The 22219-nt window shown below is 37.8% G+C and overlaps 1 protein-coding gene across 5 annotated transcripts in view; it reads right to left on the bottom strand.

The window, feature by feature from the left end:
- The window catches only part of USP15 (ubiquitin specific peptidase 15), a 60843-nt gene extending 42485 nt beyond the window's left edge, over positions 1-18358 (bottom strand). For all 5 annotated transcript variants that reach the window (XR_010720792.1, XM_066183160.1, XM_066183161.1 and 2 more), the window contains exons 1-4: positions 18244-18358; positions 7386-7513; positions 4163-4293; positions 1434-1560 (exon numbers count right to left, since the gene is read on the bottom strand). Coding sequence is in view for 4 of the 5 variants with exons in the window: in XM_066183160.1 (XP_066039257.1) it covers positions 1434-1560; positions 4163-4293; positions 7386-7513; positions 18244-18332 (475 nt within the window). In the remaining variant the exon portion in view is untranslated. The remainder of the gene's footprint in view (positions 1-1433; positions 1561-4162; positions 4294-7385; positions 7514-18243) is intronic.
- Between the last annotated feature and the right edge of the window lie 3861 nt (positions 18359-22219).

Below are 22219 nucleotides of genomic sequence, written 5' to 3'. Positions count from 1 at the left end.
AGGATGGCTCTGCTTTGTACTCCGCACAAGAAGCTTCAGTATCAGGAAGGAGATGTTTTTAAAGGCTTCCAGGAGCATATCATCCGCATTTCAGGAGAGCAAACAGGGTCAGTGTCTAGAAAGGGATTGCCAGTGATCTCCGACTGCTTCTCATTACCCTTTACAACAATTTATTTATAATTGTAATCCTCTCTTTGCTAAGAAAAAATGAATATACCTTCAAGTAACAGTCATTCCAAAATGCCCTGCTTCTGATTAGAAAAAGAAAATTCATCCATTACCTATAATTTCAGTGATACAATTCAGTATAGCTGCAAAATAGTTTGCATTTGGTCCTAAGGGAAGGATAATGTTAAATTGCTTTTTCCAAGTTTCTGGTTTCCTTGGAAAATATTGAATAATATTGAAGTATAACTTCCCAAGTTAAACCAGATCTCAAAAAGGCAAATTAACATACCACAAACCTTGTTTTGAGGAGCATGTTCCCAATTTTAAAGTTTTTATTCTAATACAGGAGGTGATTCTTTTTCCAACTTAAATATTGAAATTTAACAAAGTAAAATGACTGCTTCTAAAACAAGTAATCTGTAAAGAATTAACGGCTAGTAAGTATAAGTCACTACTCATAATGTGAAGAGAAGCAAAAGGTAAAAAACATATACTGCTGAAAACAAACATAAACAAAGTGATAGTTGGGCATAGAGTGCCAAGGGCATAAAGCACAAAATCGGCATAAATACAGACGACTGAAAGACTCTAATCTCAGACACATATGCACAAATACACCAAAAAACAAGGAGCAATTTCTTTGAAAATGTTTTCATTGTTATTTTCAAAGTCAAATATCTTATCGAAATACTGTTTTGAGCAATGACAGAATGCTCAATGAGCCTTCAAAATAAATACAAATAAAGATAAGTTAAAGGTTTAATAAAGGATTCAATTACTATAAAAGATTGTGCCTGGCCTGCCACTTCACAGTGTGAATACTGCTTTTGTAAGTCACCTTTAGCCATTAATGTATTAATTAAATTCTTCCTTGTGTTTTGTAATATATCCTTCTCTTCATATATATAGCTAGAACATGTTGGTTAATGAAACACATTAAAAACAAATTTCTTACACATCAAAAGCCAAGAAAAAGTACTACAAAACCAAATAAACAACATCCCACGATTTACTTCCTAAAAAGCTCAAACCTCTAAAGCTAATACAGATGCTTAGATAATAAACCACATATTAATATTGTTAAAATTGTATTAAACCCCCTCAATATTCCAATTCCTTAACTTTTAACTTTGACCCAAACAAAACTACTCCCATTGTTTTTAATGGTCAAAATACCTATCTATCATTTTATCTAGACATTTATTCAGAACTTGCTACCATGTACAAGTACCAACCACATATTTTTAGAAAATAGTTGTACATACCTATTGTATCAGCTTTGCTAAATCTTCGTGTGACAACGTTATTCATATTTCCATTTTCACACAGTTTTAATTCTGTTAGATATACTTCTACTTTGCAGTGCTTTACAAACATACCCTGTTCAACAACCTGAAAAACAGAATGTGATCACATATCAGTCTGAATATGTTTTCATATACACACACTTCAAAATATTTTTGAGAACTCTTCAAGAAATTGAAGTTCACATGATATAAGGCACTTAATAAATGCAAAAAATTAGAACTAAAATTCTCCGATAACTTTTTAGGAATACAGCAAACTAAAAAGTACATTTTTCCATGATGATGATTGTCTTACCTGTGTGTAACATGATGCCTTTCAAAGTGTTAAGTACAGTAGAAATCACAAATATGCAACCTTAATCCAAAGGTACTTGATCAAAAGGTAAAAACACTCAAAGCTACTTTTATTTCCAAATACATTCATTGTATACTACTTCCTCAGAACATCAAGAACTAGTTTTCACAGTTAAAGAGTATTATCAAAAAATATAATACACACTAATAAAATCTGGACATCACATTTTTAGACAAAACCTACAAATTTTCCACTTACATTCCAATAATAAATACATTCATTTGAAATTTTACCTACTCATTACAGTTGTTTATTATATGTTCAGAATTAGTTAAATATACACGATTTTTTTGGTTTTTAATAAAAGTAAAATGTAGAAAAATATTCAGGGTCACCTCTTAAATGTTTTTCCCTTTGATCTTCCAAAGTGTAACTGCAGTACTCTTAGTCATGTAGACTGCTCTAAAAATAACCATCAGCCTGATATGTGATACATCTGACAAATACGGTTGAAATAAAGCTACCAGCTAATTGATAGGAGAGATCTATCTGCTGTACAAATATAACTTAAATGTATGTGCCATAGGAAAAAGATGAAGAAATTCATGAATTATTTCATTGCTTGCCTTTGCTTTAATGACTGTCAATCATGGTACTTAAAAATGCATCTTAATTTGAGCAGCTTGGTAGTTTTCAGCTACTAGAATCACAACAAACTAGTGGCAGTAAACAAAACTACGGAGTATGGTTAAGACAGTTCTAAGAATAAAAACTGATACTCTAGAGGTAGTACATAAAAGAAGCCTTAACATTATTTGACACAGATGTAGTACAAAATTTTATCAATTTAAAATTTGGAACCACATTTCAAAAATAGCTGATGCAACAAAGGGGAAGAAAGAAAAGTATACCATGTTTATGAAAAAAATGCAACCCATTAAGGCAGACAGGAAAAATAATAATGAATGACAAAAGCATCAGAAACAAAAACGTAGAACTGGAACACGCTTCTCAGAGGGTAACTGCTATTCATATTGGCAGAAAGTAACAAAGCTATGCCAGTTTACCTGGCGACTCATTATACTCCTTGCATTTTTCCAGTTAGCTACTTCCAAGTGGAATGGAAGTTACTGTAATTTCACTGCTCTCTCCTTCCATTATCCTCCCAAACTGAAAAAATTACAGACTTTTTACTTTACCATGACGATGGAAGAGTACGCAGTTTACTGAAATCCATCTTCAGAAAAAACAGTTACAAGTTGTTAACAGATTTATAACTTTAAAGAAGGAGAGTTGTTTTTAATGGATTTCAGCTCTGACAGAACTAGACAAAAAGACAGACATTTCAGAGAAGTCTCTTTAACACAAAACCAAAAACCAAACAACTATTTTATCGTATTAGGAACAATACTATAAAATCCTTAAAACTTTTTCTTCTATAGCTATATCTACCATTTATTTGAAGAGTGGACTTCAAGTAAGCAGACAGCATGCATGCAGTTAGACCATACTTATGTCATAAGAAGGAAACAAAAGTTGAATTACACCAGAAATCATAAAACTAAATTCTAAGGCTAATATTTTTTCAGCAATTTAAAAATTAAAATAAAGATCCCTGTAACTGGAAAAATACACCCTAGTGGTCAATTCAGAAAGGATAAATATACCAAAATGTATTTTAAAAACTAAGTAATTCAGTCCAGTAAGGATGCAGCTGTAATCACTAACTGGAAAATCTTAAGAAATAACATAAACAAAAAAAAAGATTGTATGATTGATAAACTGGTGAAATGTTCTATCACCTTAATAATAAGGGTGTTATGTGGTGGAGCACACAAAAAGAAATTTAAAGACGTTAATTTTTCATTATCTTATACTGATGGAGGGCCACACTATCCACCATACCACAGACTTCAACTTGCATTGCAGTGAGCTTTTTGCTCAAAGAAATAAGTCCCTTAGAAAGCAGCTGAGCACAGAGTGTTTATCAAAGATAAACTACCAATTACTCCACCAATGTTAACAATACTAGAGCTAGACTTTTCACTAACATAGTCAATGCAGTTTCAGAGTTATTTACCTAATTACAAAATCATTTGCATTAATAGCCATACAAGCTTCTAAAGCAAATTCTTCTTGAGATATTAAGAGAACTTACTTCCAGAAAAAGCAAGTATTATATCCTTTGCATCTCGTTGCCTCAATATCACACATTTAAGCCTCAAAAATTTGAATAAAAATTAGATATCAATTAGCAACTAAAGCAGGAGTTCTCTATATGATTATCATAGGCCAGGACTTAAAAGTCGGCTAATAAATTCCTGTGCAACTCCTGCCTATTTGCAGGACTACATCTGAATCATATTCATCCCTGTGGGCAGTTAAAGAGTACCTTGCGTGCAATTGGCTCTTGACCTTCCATCAGTGTGTACCAGCTCACTAGCCTATTCCAGCCTTCAGTTGGCAAAAGGATGTAGTCCAGCTCATCAATGAGATGTTCCTTGAGAGACTGAGAATCACCATCTATAAGAGAAAGATTATTTTCACTTGAATACTGTAATTCTGCACTTGAGTTTTTAATGTAACATTTTTCACATAAACAGCAGACAAAGCATTTTGAGTCACAGCTGTGTTACCAGTATTATGGCGTTCAAAGGTCTTCTGAAACAATGTAGGCAAACTATCCAGTTCATGCTTAGCACCCCTATTACAGGTGGTATTCCTTTACTGTATGACTGACAACTTTATATCCCCATGCAATTATAAGCACCTAGCTTGTTACCATACACCACCCTAGCTTTCAGAGAAACCAATTCCTTTCTCCCACTCACTTCACACATATTCCCACATCATCATGGATACTTCCACAGCTGAAATGAGAATGAGTATATAACTGTAGATTCAAAGTTTGAAGTTGTTCACCCTACGTCAGACTAGAAAAGTATCATGGTACAGCCTCCTATTCAAAGGATCCTGTGTGCTCTGGAAACAGTCACTACAAAATTCTTTGAAGAGAAAGGGAGATGCTGCATTTGAATGAAGCACAACTTGGAATCTCTGAAAGTAAGCAGCATGCTTTTAGCTTTCTTTTGATCCTTATTACTAGCAGCTACCTTTTAGGACTAAGAGATGATTCCAGATGTGAGCCACTGTGAGCTTCAAACATTTAGGGCAGCTGTCTTTCTGTCTGGAAGCACCACATTGTAACTGGGAGCACAGTGTGGGGAGAAATCCACGAGCACTTCCGGTCAACGTAACTCTTCACAAGATTGATACGGTATTTCTGCACTGTTCTTATATCGTGAGGTGTAATTTGGATTCTATTATCTCCTTCTAAAAATACCAACATTATTTCTAGTACCATTTTTTTCAGAACCATCAAAGAGATACCCTGATTCTGACAATTCAGTCCCTCATATACAACCGTTTTCTATGATGAACCATCAGCTACTCTAAATACCGACTTCCTTGTGCCCGCTCTGACGATGTATCTCTTCTTTTGAGCATGACATGTGCATTACATCACACTCAACATTTTTTGCACATGTTGCGATTAACTGAAATCTCTACCTGTTACTTTTCACTGCTCTCACTTCATCCAAATGTTCTGGAAACAAGGGAGAAGCATTTAAGTAATATAAGCACAACATACTGCTTCAGTTTCCTGGAATCAGTCTTTTGTGAATTCAATTACAGCTTTCCTTATCACTGCATTACACTGTAGAATATCTGAGAAAGCATGCCCATTTTAGACTTTTTTATTCTTTATATCAGATGTGCATTTTTAAGGAGAGCAGCATGAGAGCAACTAGAGCATACTATTATTAAGATAAAAATTGTCGAAGATTAAAATCCAAGCATTTTCAGGGTCAGTTTATGCTAAATAGAAAACCTAGTACAGAGGACTGTTGCTTTGAAATGGGTGAAAGAGAAAGCTATTATTTGCTGGGCACCAGTGCCCTTAATTTTAAAACTACCTTTACACAGGAACAGTAGGTGTCGGAGGGTAACCGGATGCATGAAATCACTGCCAGTGTGAAGCCATAGTTTAGAACCATGAATGAGCAAAAAGTAATGGTCACAACCCCTGATACCGTCTATTTTGCAAGGGGCACTGGTAATGTCAAAACGACAGAATACAGGTTTTCAGAGGCTTTTAGGAAAATGGCTAACATGACTTCAGATTTGGACAGCTAACCCTAAAGTAGGCTTCATAACAACAGTAACTTTAAACATAATCTGAACATGTACGTAGATTAAGTTATAAACGGTACAGATGAACGAACAGTGTTAGGTACAACTAGAAATCGCCTTTTTCTGAAAGGGAAGACACAAAAGAAAGACAAGCTGATTCTGCCTCACTGAGGATAAAAAGATGTTGCTACATCTGATGTCAGCTGAGATGTAACACCTGAATATCCTTGACTCACTGCAAGATTTACTACACGAATGGATAAAAGATCTAAATCCTCACATTTCAGAAGACAAAACACAACACTCACCTGGAGCAAAAAGATCTTAAAGTTTCTGGATGGAACACAACATATAGATGCATATGACAATACAGCACCAAAGGCAAAGGCACTGGTCAGGGTCAGACAGACATACACACCCATTTACACTGACAATTAGTAGAACATGATACAACAAATTTATGAATGATGCAATCATCTTTAAGATGTAATTTGTAAAATAATGAGATACTAATTACAGAAGTTTTGAATTAAGAGAGTCAAGAGTTCATCATAAACCCTGTGAAGTTGGAAAAACTGGTATTACTATGTGCTAATAAAACAAGCAGTATTATTAATTACCTGTAACTGCGGAGAAGAAAACCAGTTAATTATCTGCTCAATTTTGTATTTGCTAGATTTTGCAGATTAAATATTAACAGCTTTAACAGTATTTTGATACTGGACGTTAAATACAGAATTTGATGTGAAGACTAAAACACGAGGGAAAGTATTTCGAGACCCGTGTTCAAAAATTTGGCTACTGTTCAGCAGAAGTCAGTCAAACCTGAGTAATTAAAGCACTGACAGAGTTTAACATAACATAACAAGACCATAAAGAAAATAGGAAATTATCCTCTATCATGTCACACACCTTAAGTTACTGAACTGAATAATACCACTTCTTCAAATGTTCCAGAACTACAGCAAGGACTTGGGGCACTATTACAGAAGAAAGTTTTTTTTAAAAAAACTTTAAAGTAAGATTTTTTTAAAAAAATCTTACTTTAAATCAACCAATTCGGTTAAGCTACCAAAAAAAAAGGGAAATCATAGTGAACTCAAGCTATCTTTTTGTCAACTTGACTAATTTTCAGTTCTCAAGAAAACCCAAAATCTCACTATAAACTAGGAATTTGTACATTATTCCATATTTTGTTACCATCACAAAGGAGTTTCAATAATTGTACTTATAAAATTGTGATTTATTAGGGAAATCTATTCCAGTTCCCTTGTCACGGTCTGAAAAGAAACCAGAATTTTTACCTTTATATACGCTGAAGTTCATCTACACTGCCAACTTCAAAAGATGAACTATCTGTGACAATTTCACAAATAATGTACTATCTTATACTAGCTTATTTCACAGTGAGAGGCAGTTACCTTTGAGAAGTCCAGAGTTGTCGATAGGACCAGGGTACACATTCTGATCTCCCATCTGGTATTTGTCCCAGCTGTCAAAACCAACATATTTTTTCCACTGCTTGAACCAGCGACTATCCACTAGATACCTTAAAAGGAAGAAGATATACATATTAATTATTGGCATGCTACTACTTCCTACCTCATTCATAATAATGCACCAGCATTCATCAGCCTTGTGAAATGACAAGGCTTTTCTCTCTGTTCTGCCAACCATTATCAGCAGCTCCTACCAGTGAGGACTTCACCTATGGTCAATTAAAGATCTCACTAACAGCACCAGGTACAGTTTTGCAAGACTACCAATACAACATAACAGAGGCTGAAAAATGGCAAACTGAAAAAAACACATTTTCCTTTTTTTGCATGAAGGACATTTTCCTTTTTTGCACCTTTAATTCCTGTTCTTGATTTTTGAATTCAAGAGATTCAAGTCAAATCTCTGTAATTAGACAGCCCTTTAAAAAAGTAAGAGAGAACTTTCAGTCAGGAACTGTCTACTGATGTAGTTTTATTTATAACATTAATGTGCAACTTTAAAAACTTCAGGAATCTGATGCCTTGTCAAGAACCAGAGAGAGCATGTTTTCTTCCTCTGAGTCAACATCAACACAAACAGTAAATGCTGTGCTTTTGACAGAGGACTAGATGTTCCTCCTACAAATAATTACGAACATCACACTTCCATATAAAGCGATTATATCTCTAATCTCAGCTCTACAGTATTTTTATCCAGATTAAACTGTTGTCACAGTCTGGCTTTTACGAAGTTCAGTGCTACCTGCATTTTATACCCTTTTAGTCCAGAATTTCTTTAAGATCAAGATACCAAATTTGTTCAGTGATGCTCAGACTTTTATTTATTTTTTAAAGATACCGCATGCATTATTTCTCCTTCCTAAAAGTATTCACCTCTTCCGCCTGGACTGTCCCAAATCTTTTGCTACTATGTTAGGATGAAACTGAATTTGATTAATCTGACATGCCCTTGCCTTTTGCTTTATACACTAAGTTTTCATTCTCATGAATGTACTTAAGGGCAACAGGATTCTCCCCTTTCTCTTCTGCTGTGGCCATCCAGCTCTATCCTATAAGAGCTGTAACTGTGTGTGGTTATGAATGCAGTCACCACCAAACCTGCTAGACTTGTCCCATTGGCCTCAACTTTCTTGACCTAAATTTGAATGAGCTACAAATCTTAAGAAGGAAAGATATAACTTCACACAGAAGAGGAACTATCATACAGGCAAATTGCCTTTATTTTAATTAATGCTTAAGAAATTGTTGCTCCTGGAGAATCATTTTACTTTTCAAATGCTTTGTGTTAAATGTCTTATCACACCCCAGTAACAGAGTGATTAATACAAATTTTTGATAATAAAATTGAACAGTGGGAGAAAGCTTGGGGTCCACTGTTCTAGATTTTAAATATTCAACACTATCTATTTCAACATTTCATCAGCTTTCTTCTTCCATATCCAATTAATTTTGCCATCAATGAAAATTTGCTGTGCAGTATCTCTTTAGGGTCCTCCCTATCAGAAATGTAGTAACATTGCTGTTTCCTAACATGAAGTGCAAAAAATCTTTCATCACTTCCTCTCACATTTAGGAATTGAATTTAGAAATCTCTTCAGGCTCAAATAAGAGCTTAATATTTCTTGCATAAAGAAAGCTGAAAGGCCACTTATAAATCATGCAAGTATGTAAGAATAATAAGAACTAAACAGCAGTCAAATTCCTTTACCACAAAGTTGAGGTAACTTGAATTACATGGAAAATAAGGATTTACTGAATTTATTTAGCCAAGAAAAAAAAAATTTGCACATAGAGATTTTGAAAAATGCTAGCAGACATTATAGATGTGAATTCTTACAGCAAATTACTGCCTATAAGCATGCATGTGCATGTACATGCACACCTATGTTTTATACATATTAGGTGCTTCCATGAACATTCTGCTACTTTTCCTTCAATAGCAATCTGGTACAGGTGAGAAAAGTTATTTTGGGTTATTATTGAACACAGTTACAGGAGCCATGATCTTCTCTCTTATCCTGGTTTAAGAATGGTATTTCCCAATTTAGTACTCTGAATAAAAAAACCCCAACTATAAACTGCTCCCCTTCCCCCATCCCACAAAAAGCAGAGATTACAGGCTGAGATAACAACAATTTACTGGAAAAATAAACAAGAACAATGAACAGTAACAGCAGTAATATTAATAACAGAAGTGTTAAAAAGAGGGTGATTTACATGCAAAATGCTCATCTTGGGGAACAATGAACAGTGGTGGATGGGTTTCTTAGTCCAGCCTTGCCTTTTCTCATCCTGAAGCCACACCACTCTTCTCCTAAGCAAGAGCCCTTGACTCCCACCCCTGGGGGTGGTAAAGCATAATAACCTGGACAAGCTCAGGGCTGGGCTCCAGGCTCCATTCCCTCACCATGGAAAAGTTAACTCTGTCCTGACCAAAACCAGAACACCCCCCTACAAGAACTTGCTCTTAATCAAGACCTGAAGTACTACTTTTCCAGTAACATTAGGGAAATCAAGAAATTTGCATTCAAATGCTATACACTACCCTCATTTTATGCAAGAAGGATATGCCACATTAAAGATTATGGTGGGGAAGGGGAAAAAAAAAACAACCCAGGAGCACAGTTACACCGTGCTTAGTTTAAGACAAATGAATCAACCTGCTAAAGCACTTCTGTAGCTAAAATCCAAACTTCTTTGCATTAATGCAAAAGGTAATAATCAGAGATTTGTAAGTTAAAGCTTTTGACTCTAAAAAAACCATTCAATACAGCATTCTCACCAAGATCAACAAGACTCTTATCTGCACAAGAGAAGGCAAACCATTGGAAGGCAACTTAATTTATCTTTTCATCAGTGTTGTAATACCCATGATACAATCAACCACCTGAAAACTAAGTATTACCTATGAGGGATGTCCAGTAATTTAAGAGGAAGCTGCTCAAGTAAACGGAACTACATCTGCTAAACATTCATTTCTTAAATGATATTTGATCCCTTTTTAAGGAAAAAATATTAAAAACTTGGGGTATGCACTTGCACAAGATATACTTCCCTGTAATGTGTGTGGTCCCAGATACAAAAATAGCATAGCATACACTAGTAAAACAGAGACCAAAATATATGTATATTAAACTTGGTACAATGTTTTGCCTTTATTTTTGTTACTATTACCTAATGCAGGAAGGAGTTCCAAATGAGCCTAGTGTTACAGTAGTTTTTTGAACTGTGGACCTGACCAAGGCGGCTACCCCAGAACTCCCCATCAAAGTTATAATGTATGGCCTATCCAGTTTTTAGAATTATGATTAACAAATGTTTGTTACTTTATAGAATCAAGATTTCACTCAACCAGGAAACACAAGTTTTGCTCTTTGGCATGTCATCAGTTTAGCTAGTAAGCAGGAAGAAAATAGTACAACCAAGTCACTTAGAGCCAACTGGTCGATAGCATAGAACACTGGAATAGTCCCAAACCTTTACTTAAAAGTAAGCGAAAACATGCATGTACCATTTGCTGAAAATTACACTCATATATGGAATTTTCAGTATTAACATACTGAAAAATATTTGTACAGTTTAATTAGCTTTAGGAGTTTTTCTTGGTCATATTATGTATACCTAAAATTTTCTTTGTGCAAATAGAACCAGAAACTACAGAACACGTGAATATGTTCCAGTTCAAGTCTGGCCTACTTCATTACCCAGTATTTACTTCTGAGTAGAGTTTCAGATTGCTTCTTAAGATATATCTGCTCTCTTCTGTAAAATGTTTCTTGCCTGTCTGAAGTGGATTATCATATACAAGGGACAATTTACACTCTAGAGTCCTCTGGAATGCCAGGTAATGAAATAAAACATGAGGAAATGGAACAAAGCTGCAACAGGGGAAGTTAACACTCGACATCATTAAAAGCCTGAGAGGGTGGCTGGTCACTGGAACAAGCTCCCTAGGGAAGTGGTCACAGCACCAAGCCAGTCAAGAAGACACTCCCAGACATATGGTTTAGCTTTAGGAAGTCCTGCAAAGAGCAGGAAGTTGGATTCACAGTCCCTTATAGGTCCCTTTCCACTTGGATATTTGGCCTTGGCCACTAGTCAGTCCATCTGGAGCTGGCTGGCATTGGCTGTCTGACACAGGAGAAGCTTCTGGCAGCTTCTCCTAAAAGCCACCCCTGTAGCAACCCCACTACCAACACTTTGCCATGCAAACCTAATAAAACTGGGTCACCCAATTAAATTTACCAGAAAAGACTATCCTTATGTATGACCAAATGATCAACTGCAGAGACTCAAGGCAGCCTAAAATACGATTACTTACAGCCTTCTGCAGATTAACATGCAAGTACAAAAAGTTGAAACTATTACAACACTTGTAAATACAAATTCATTTCTTAAATAAAAACTCAACAAAAAATAATGATCAATTTTTAAATTTCGCAGCTGTATGACTACATGGACATTGTTCACTGAAAAAAAGGAAGTACTAGCAGGAAACTTACTGATTTTTTAAATTCTCCCATGGTTTGTAACTTTTCAATGTAATTCAAGTTCTATCTGTGATTTACTGTATATTTGGACTTAATAAACCTAATTAACATAACAGAAACATTACACAAGTACAACAGCATTCATTCTTTTCGTCAACATCTAAGTTGACAGAAAAATATCTGAACAGTAGGACTAAGATCTTGGTATTTCCCACTGCTGTCAAAAGTATTTTGAATTCTTGTGACCATTATATGCAGACAGAATTAAACAACATGTAACCTAGATTTATTTATATTGACTGATACATAAGCTCTTTGAATTCAAAATCAAACCAGAAAACTTTATTATGCAATAAAGACACATCACAGAGACACTCATTCTGCACTGTATACTGCTGGGACATCATATCTTCTGAACAGAAGCAATTTCACTTTTAACAGTAAAACTGTGCAAATTGTCCAGAGAGATAGGTGATGATTTTTTTTTTACTCTCCTCACTGTGCATGAGTACAGATTAAGCAATACAGAGGACAAAGTGGAACAACTGTTTTGCAGAAAGCAAATTAGGACTCCTGCTTAAAGGCACAGCATCTGATTTTTGTTCCTGCACAACTGCAACTACGAAAATAAGAATGTAAGAATGGGTTTGTATCTGTATTCCTACTTTGATTAAGGTGACCAAAACTGCTTGACCAAATACACTCCTATTTAACAGATGCCTTCAAATTAAATTTTCTTTCAGAATTAACAAGTTCTTCAAGTTCAAAATTGTAATTATTCTACTCTATCACACAAACCTATTCAAAACATAGGTAAATCCACAAGAAAAAAATGCAGAGGTCAAAGACAAAAAAAAATATACAGTTTACCTCCAATTTTTAAGAAATCTAAGTACTCCAGATTCCTCTTCAGAAATAAATGTTTAGTTCAACAAAATGCACCAAGATTTCAAACCAACTAATCAAATTCTCACTACAGCTCATGATGTGCTCCACTCCCATAATGTGCTGTTGTAGCATAAGCAGCACATTCTTCATCCTTACTACCAAGAGACTGACCAAAAAGTACAATTCAGCCAAAAGTAGTGGAGTGCAGTTTTATGTTAAAATTTCAGTGTGAACATTATATTAACAAACATGTAAGTGTTTTGTACACCCTTAGAAATTTTCCATTTAAGTCAAGACTTTTCATTAAAAAATAATCTAACAAATCAATTTTCAGGCAAAAGCCTGGAACAAACATGATTTTAACATGCTCTCACCCAACCTAATCAATTAACAGAAGAAAAATGCATCTACTTATTTCCACTGTACGTATTGTCCAGAAGAACTTATATCTTTGTAAACCAGTGGTCACATGCAGCACCACTCCTTACGCAGTAAGAGAAATCTAACACCAAACTTCAACCACCAGGTTTAGAAGTCATAATCAGCACCTTAACCTTCATCTGAAAAAACAAACAAAAAACCCCAAACAAACAAACAAAAAAACCAACCTCTGTCCAACTCTTAATCTATCCTTGGAACACTGACATAGTGTTCCTTGTTTCTCATTTTATGAAGTTACCAAAATAATTTAGAATATCATTCCAAGTATTATTGAAGTACAAGTCCATAACATCTCATCATGCCCTCAGTGAAATCAAGTAAAATCTTCCATTAACATTCAATCTAGCTTCTCTTCACGTACAACACAACGATGGATGATGGAATGTGGAATACACTGAGAAGACAGTAGTGAGAAAAAGGTACATGGCCTGACTCTTGGGGATGTCCTGTGCAGGGCTGAGTTGGACTTGATGATCTTTGTGGGTCCCTTTCAACCCATCATGTTCTTTGAAGACCACAGGGTAAAAAGCTATTAAAGCTAAGCTCTTCAGCATCAAGGCTGTCATCAATGATGGGCACTGCATGGTTCTTAAGCAGGGCTACAGATGTCTGTTCATCAAGATTCCTGAGTTTTCACTGCAGCCAGAATTAAAATGCTCACATGTTCAGTGGGGAAATTCACTTCTGGAGGAAAAATCCTTTAAAGTTGAACTTATCATATCTACTGATCACTCACTGGGGAAGGATTTTTACCCCACTTCATTTTTACTTACTCTCTTCAGTGACAAGTATTACAATTGAAAAGGCAAAGAAATTCCCACCGGTTAAGAAAAGAATATTTTTTTCACCATCCAGGAAATGTACTGTATGGATAACAACAACTACCTAGACTTAGCAGAACTTCAGAAGTAATGTGCATCAGACACATCTGAAAACCAAAACTACTATACTCCTGTGGTTTTACTAATTTGCATGCCTTAAAAACCAAGAAGAGATTAAGAATCTATCTCATCACTCTTGTGAAGTGATGACTGGCACCCAAATTCATTGGCTAACAGGGCTGAATATCAACATCTTCCTTCTGGCCTAAACCTGACTAGCTACAGTTTATATAGTGTCTTAAATCTTTATCTGCTCGTCTAAAAAGCCTTATCCTAGAAGACATCTTCCTCTTACATAACTATTTCAGCATGTGACTCAAAATTCTAGCAAAACAAAGGTTCTCCAAGCTCTCCTCTGAAAGACAAGGCTTCTGCGTTCCCTACTAGATTTTGAGATGTCTGAACTCATTCTAAATGAACACCTTCAGTCACATATGGACACCAGAACAGGACAGTAGAATGGTTTCACTAGTATATTCTGTATATAGTACATATATACTGCTGCTTGGTATTCCCTATTCAAACATCTAATGATTGCATTTGTTCCTCCCTCAGCCATTAAATAAAATCAGTGTGATAGGTTTTGTCCACTGTAACTGCCTAATTCTTCTCCAAATAACTTCTATATTCTCATCAGCTCACAAACTGTTATGGCAAGCAATAGATGAAAGACGCCCAGTGTGGAAACTCCGGGAGGAAGAGAGAGAAGAAGTGGTAAAACTGATTGCTGAGCTGTTAGCTATTTTTAAGTCACTGTCACACACTTTAAGTAAAACATTTATTGGCAGGTGACACCTAAAGGTGAGAAATGCGGTTACATATCCTAGACCATAGATGGACAATATGCACAAGAAGTAGCCAACAGTGTGAAAGCATTTGAAATGTATCTGAGCTACTGAGACAACATCTCTGACTAAGACAGCCACAAAAGAACAGAAACTACAGGGAAGTCAGGGCAGCAGGTGGTTTTATCAAGAAATCACACTGTAATATGAAGAAGACATTACAGAGAAATCACCCAAGGAGTCACATAGAAAAAGTGACAGTCCTCCCCTCTATAACAAAACTGTTCCAAGATCAATAACTTTCAGTATTGAAAACTGTGCTTCTGTGATACTGTAAAAACAGAAACCTTGGCAAGGTTCTCAAGAATAACACTGCAGCTACAAAGGCATTAAATAACATCACCAAGACCAGTTGGTCACACAAATTATCCTGCATCTAAAAACCTGATAAACATCACCAGCTCTTCAATTTCTGAGAGCAGAAGACACTGAGTGAGTTCAGATTTGCCTGCAGCAAACCAATAATTTTGTCATTCTAAATGAGAGGGTAAAATCTCCTCACAAATTCTCCTCACTTGTCAAGCACCAGTAGAATTTCAAAATACTGAGATGTAATCATACTGGATGCTAAAACTGTGAGACATAAAATGAATGCAGAATTTTCTTTTTTTCCTAAAAACAAGTCTAGGTCTTTCAACCAGAGAACCTGAAGATCCTTTGGACAATACTGCAAGAAGTAACACTTGTATCAATTCAAGTTCCGTGGAACAAAAGTGTAGCTTTTATACTGACTTTACTAACAAAAGTAGACATTATTCAAAAGAACTGACAAACAAAGGAAGTTCTTGCCTGGAAAACGTTGATGTTTATTTAATGTATGTTTGGAAAAATTAAGATAAATTGAGAGACAGAAGAATCCTCAGTCTCTCAGAGTTTAGTAATTTATTAACTGGACATAAAGAGTGCAAAAAAAACTCCAAACCCAAAAACAAAACACTGGGACAAACTAGCTCAAAATCTTGTCCCTGCAGCTAAAGCAGTTAAAAACCACTAACCTCTGTCCATTGGAGAAATACAGCTTAATGCATACTACTCCTAAGCTACCCTTAAAAACATCTAATGGAACAAACTCTATTAGCTTATTAAACCACCTGTACAACTGGTTTCTAATTCTAGCAATTCTTCTTCCCATACCTAACTCTAAAATGTTGCATTTCAAGCCAATTTTATTTATTTCTCTCTGCAGTGTACATGAAGAGCTAATGAAGAAATTCACCAGTCACTTCACAGACGCTTCTAAGATTTGCCTCTATTTGCCCTACTCTTTAGTTGCTTTTTTCTTAGAGAAAACCCCCAAAGCTTTATACTTTACATATGCAGCTTATCGTTCTCTCCACTCTAAATTCTGAAGAGCATGGAAAAGACTTTTTTATGTATAAGCCAACATTTTTAAAAGGACTGCATTTGAGCATTTTAAAGCTCCAACAGAACAAGCTGAAATATTTTTCAGCACTATTTACTACTGAATCAACGCGATTCTGAATCATGGCTTACAGCACTTCAGCTGTTGTTTCCTTACTGATGTCCCAAAAAATAAAAAAAAAAAACCTGACAAAAACCTCTAAGAAAGCATCTGGGCTAAATGTACTCTTTAATTTGTCAAGATAGCTGCACAGTCAAAGTATACAGCCTATGAATGCACAGACATACACACTTATGTCGCTTGATTTAAAAGTTCACGAGTACAACTTAAAATGGGACTTTGTTGTTGCTTATTCAGTTTTAAAACACTGGACTTATATCAGTGTCAATCACAGCTAGATATATTTTCACAGAACACTTAGAAGCTTTTCCCATATAACTGATTCTTTCGTATTGAAATATTGAACATACTAAAAAAAGTAAACAGCACAGTAAATTTACTGTGTAGGTCATTCTGCCAACTAGTCATAAAAGCACTATCAGTTTGAACAATATTAACTGCTTGAAACATTGTTTTAGTAACCGGGAACTACCCAACAGAACCGCAAAAAAATAGTCTCGAAAGACATCAAGCCTGAGCACACTTTTACTACCGCTGGTCATTTTCCATACTACCACGTGAATTCATTTCCCTTTTCTAGTTTCTTACACTTTTCCAGTTTCAAGAGCAGTCTGTTGGTATGCCAAAACTGAATATATACTCAGCAGTATTTGAATAATGCATCAGAATGTATGCTTCTGACACATGCTGCAGTATCAACACTGTTAAATATAGTCTTTTATAGAACTGGAACAGTGAGTGATGACAGCTGAAATGAGGTGGGCTAGTTCTACTTCTGTGTATTCATAGTTAATTTTCTTGTAAGTTAATGCTTCAGCCTTTGTCTTTGGGTGACAGTTTCACACAGGAAGAGATGAAGAGGTTGAGTCGTGGAAAAAGTGCCAGTTCTTTATTTTTTCCCCTCCTAAAAAAAAAAAGGGTCCCATTTCCTAGTCTCACAGAACTATAAATATAGAAGCTCAATTACCAAATACACGCCCAAAAGAGGTGCTTATTCAACCTAATTTTTTTCAACCGTGGATGATTCTGTTCACAATCTGTATGACATACGAAGAAATATTTTACAACTGACCAGAAAAACATATTTTCCAAACATTCACTGTCGAAAACCTATCATAAGGGCCCGCTCGCACCTTCAGGGACTCTTTCTTAGGAAGCTAACACGTCTATAGCCGCAAAAAAAATTAAACTCAAGGCTTATCACAGCCACAGACGGACATTCAAGGCACTTAGGCAGCAGTACAGATATAATTTCTGACAACGTGAAGGTGAGGCCGGGGCCATTTCAGCCTGGATAATGGAAGAAACGCCTGGTAGCAGAGCTCTTCTCCCCCACCTCAATACTTCTGGCGCAGCCAAAACAAGTGCCCTGCGCGCCCCGGGCCCGCCATCCGGGGCTGCCCGCCGGCAGCGCGCCCCGGCCGCCGCGCCGCTCCCGGCCCGCCCTCCCCCGCCGGGCGCTGACCTCGGAGCCTCCCCGCCTCCCGCCCGCAGCCCGGGCCGGGCCCAGGCCCCGCCGCACCCGGGCGGCCGCTCCCCGCCTGGCAGGAGCCGCGGGAACCGAGCGGCGGGAAGCGCGGGGGACAGCACTGCCCTTGTCACCCGCCTCCACTTCCCCGGCAGCGGGAGGGACGTCGAGCCACTCCCGGGAGCGGGGGGGGCGAAGGGAAGGAGATCGGTCCCTCGGGCAGCCAAGAGGCCCCGGGGGCGGGGGCCGCCGCCCGTTGCCCGAGGCCCTCGCTCCTCTCTCACCAGGTGTCGCCCTTGCGGAGGACGGTTTTGAGCAGCGCCGCGACGTCCGTGCGCTGGGTCTCCAGATCCGCCGCGCCTCCCTCCGCCATCTTCTCCGACCGGCAGCGGCAGCGGCGGCAGGAGCAGGAGCGCGCCGCGCTGCATGCTGGGAGTGACGCCTGCGGGGGGTGGCCGCGGCCCCGCCCTTCCCGGGAGCCGCGGGGCGGGGGCCGGAGCAGGCCCGGGCGGTGCAGCGCCCCCTCGCGGTCGGGAGGTCTTTCGTCCCGCCTCCCCTGTCCCATCGTCCCCCCCGGGGAGGGACGGGCAGGCGACGTTTCCGTCAGTGCCTTAATTGGAGCGCGTGCATCATTAGATCTCTTACGCCTCGCTACCAGATGAGTGGTTTGTATCACTGTAATTCATATGATGTTACCGTCTGTGTTGTTGTGCAAATACCGTGGCGGGTTCAAATAGTCTTTGTGACTCGTATTAGCTTTTCCAGACCTTCGCAGAAACCAACGGATAATTTGTTGTGTTCGTTTCAGTCACTGTTGCCTGAACCTTGTACAAACAGTGCACCCTGTTGCTTGGCATTTCACACACACACACACACAAAACAACAACAACAACAACAACAACAACAACAACAAAGAGCCCACATATTACATAACTAGTTTCTCTCTGTCTTCATGTTTGTATGGAGATTTCAAAGGATCAAAACGGTGTGGGAATTAAGGGTTGGGGTGCTGGTTACAAACATTTGAAAACAAGAGTTTGTTCTCGTAGATCTAGCTGGTGTAAGCGTAATGCCTGCAATTGTATACCTTGCCCGCTTCCTCCGCCCGAGTCATTACAGCCAGCCGCATTGTGTGACTGGCACCAGCAACCTATCTGAGGCTGCAAGTTAAGTATTATAAACTACTCGGCATTATTAGTTAATTAGCACACAGAATCTGGTAGTATGTAGCTGTTACAAACAGCGCTAAAAAGTGCTAATTAGATTTGTGCCTTGCAAAAAAAATAAAAAGCAAGGCTGTTATGCAGACATGGTAGTACGAAGCTAAGTAAGTATTTTTGTAAGGATTATCAGTGAGGATGATGATATTGAAATAAAGATAAAATTATGATACGAAAATCATATCGAATATGTAAGAACTCCCAGGAGCTCAGAGCAACTGCTGATGACATCCACGGCTTCTCTAAGAGCTGGAATGTGAAATTCCAGGAGGAGGGGCAAGGAAGCAAAACATACAAGTTAGAGATAGCTGTGGATCTAATGGCTACACTTAATGAGAGAAAACAACAGGAAAAAGGTTTCCAGCCACTTCAGGAATAAATCTGTGGGTTAGAATCTCCAAGTTTAGAAAGAACTTTGATAAGTTCCCACCCCACACACACCAGGGCTTGACAGATAAGAACAGTGTTTTACTCTCTGAAACTTATTTCTCTGCCAAAATTGAATTCATACAGAAACTATATTTTCATAGAAATTTTGGGGAAAATACTTCTCAATACATAGTGCTGGAAAACAGCTTCATTGTTCATCAGGCTTGAGCAGGACCATCAATAGCTTACTTTGCCAAAGGTTCACCTGGAGCTGCCCACGTCTCTGTGCTTTGTGTTGCATAACTGCAGTTACTCAGGGAGAGATCTCCTATTCCTTGGTTCAGTCTGTCTATGGTACTAGACAGGTACTGAGTGGTACAAATAGAAACAGCAAAGCATACAACGTGCCATTTGAAGCAGAGCTTTAAGAAGTGCCAAGGAGAGACAAGGGTAAGACTTTCTGGGACTACCAGTGCTTCATGTGAAATAATTGTTTTTCATAATGGAACAGTATCTGAAACTTTACTCACATTCTTGGCAAATGTGTGTTAATGTTAAATCTGGGGGATTTTTAAAAGTTTTGTCAGCGGGCAAGGAATTGTTTCCAACTACCTGTGTCCTAGACAGTGCCTGAAGATCTTTACATTTTAAACTGCCTGGTAAACAGAAACAGCACTGGAGATAGTGATGAATGACCTAACTTCTCTAATAAAACCCAAGAATTTGTAATACAGATTTATATCTTACTGCTTGTGTTATAACTGAATGCAGGATATAGTAAAGCTAGCTGAGGTGGAAGCCCTTCCAGCTATCAGTGGGTCTTCATCCTTGCCTAACTTCGTTGCTAATGGATGAATTTTTGTAAACATGTTTTTTGTGGTTCTAAACCTTGATCTTGAAAAAGGATTCAATTAATACAGTGTATAGCAGCACAGGCATTCAGCAAGTGAGCTGCTGATAACAAACTGTGTAAACTGATGATTCTATTGATTCCCAATCCAACGTAGAGTTTAAGCTCTCGGTTCTTGTTTTCTAGTCAATTAGTGGACTTGGCTAATGAAGCTTAAAATATTACGTGGTTTTTGGGGATATGAAAAGCTCTGCATCTCAGTAGTAGAAACTTCTGTACACAATAAATTCTGTAAAATAATAGACAACTGCAAGTCTCACTCACAGGTAATACAGAATAATTCACTTCACCGCCTTTTATTTTCTTTCAAGACCACTGCCGTGGTTTAAGAGTGGTACTTCCAAACTTAGTGCTCCCACTTAGACTCCAAACCACGTGCTGCTCACTTGCTCTCCCTTCCACTCCCCCATATCTCCTGCAGCATGGCTGGAGAGAAGGATTGGAAGCCCTAAAGGTAAAGATGGTGGTTGAGATAAGAACAATTTATTAGAAACAGCAATGGGCTAAGAAAATGGACAGTAACAGCAACAATGTTAATAACAAAAGCCTTTAAAAGAGAGTGATTCACATGCAAAACTACTCAGTGAAGATCTCAGCCTGACCACAGCCACACCACCCCAAGCACTCCCTCCAGCCCAGAACCAGCAGCACACCACGACAAGCTGGCCAGAAGGTACTCCTTGTCCCAGGAAGAGGCTCCCTTTCTCCCACCACTGGCAAGGATGTGAGATGGCACAGGATAAGCCCCTGGTCCTGGCCATGCCCCCTCCCAGCTACTGTAAACTGAACCCAGTCCTGGTCAGAAACCAGACAACCACCTACACCACCACATTTGGGAATTCGTGGAGGGGGGGAAAGAGGGCTTCAGATTCCCCTCCCCAGTGGTCTGTGGTGAGCCTACAGCCACTGGTGGCTGCATGAATTTCCTTGTCAGTTTGAAGCTGCATCAGACACGGAGTTTGACATATTAGAATGGATATGATGAGTGTATTTTCTATGTAGTGTTCACACATACAGTTAGGAAAACGTAGATAATTTCACTTTTGGTTGAGAAATCTGATGGAAACCCTTGTAGAGCTAATTTTATTAGCTGAATATGTTTTTGGGAATTTAAACTAGAGCAAAAAGTTAATTACTAGTGCCACCACTGCTCATTTTGTCCCCTATACTTTTTTAATGTATGGAAATTGGTGATTTTTTAATAGTGCTAGAATTGCAACCCTCTTTTAAACAGTTCAGTAAAAAACCCAAGAAAGCAGAAATAACTGTAGACTGAAGTTAAACAAGACAAAGCAGGGCTTCTGTAAGGTAAACATGAGGGGATGAGACAGGAACAAAAATTCAATATGTAACAAAACTGGGGAAACGCAAGAAAGAATGAGTTGAATGATGGACAGAAGCAGACAAGAATACACATTTTTTTTAAAGAAAGAAAGAAAATGCAGGATAAATTTGACTGACTGAGAGATGGAGAAATAGCATGTAATTAAGATACCCATTTCTGTCCCAGTCATAAAACTATGATTGCACTGTAGGTTTGAATCCTATTCCTAATCCAGTCTGTGCATCATCTACCTCATTCAAAGAGGCTGAACATAGCCATGTTAAGCTCTTGTTTCAGCTAGATGGAATTGAAATTTCTAGCTATTATTGCAATAACACACTTTTTCTGGGATAAGAAAAAAGCCAACATTTAAAAATGTATTTGTTTTCTATTCAGTCAATTTAATCAGACCTAGTTTTTTTCTACATTTTCAGTCA

The sequence above is a fragment of the Chamaea fasciata genome, unplaced genomic scaffold, assembly GCF_029207755.1.
Source record: "Chamaea fasciata isolate MVZ Bird 193981 ecotype frontalis unplaced genomic scaffold, bChaFas1.0.hap1 SCAF_5, whole genome shotgun sequence".
In the NCBI taxonomy this organism is placed as follows: Eukaryota; Metazoa; Chordata; class Aves; order Passeriformes; family Sylviidae; genus Chamaea; species Chamaea fasciata.
Note: the sequence above shows the minus strand (reverse complement) of the source record. Positions and strands in the feature narration are given on the sequence as shown.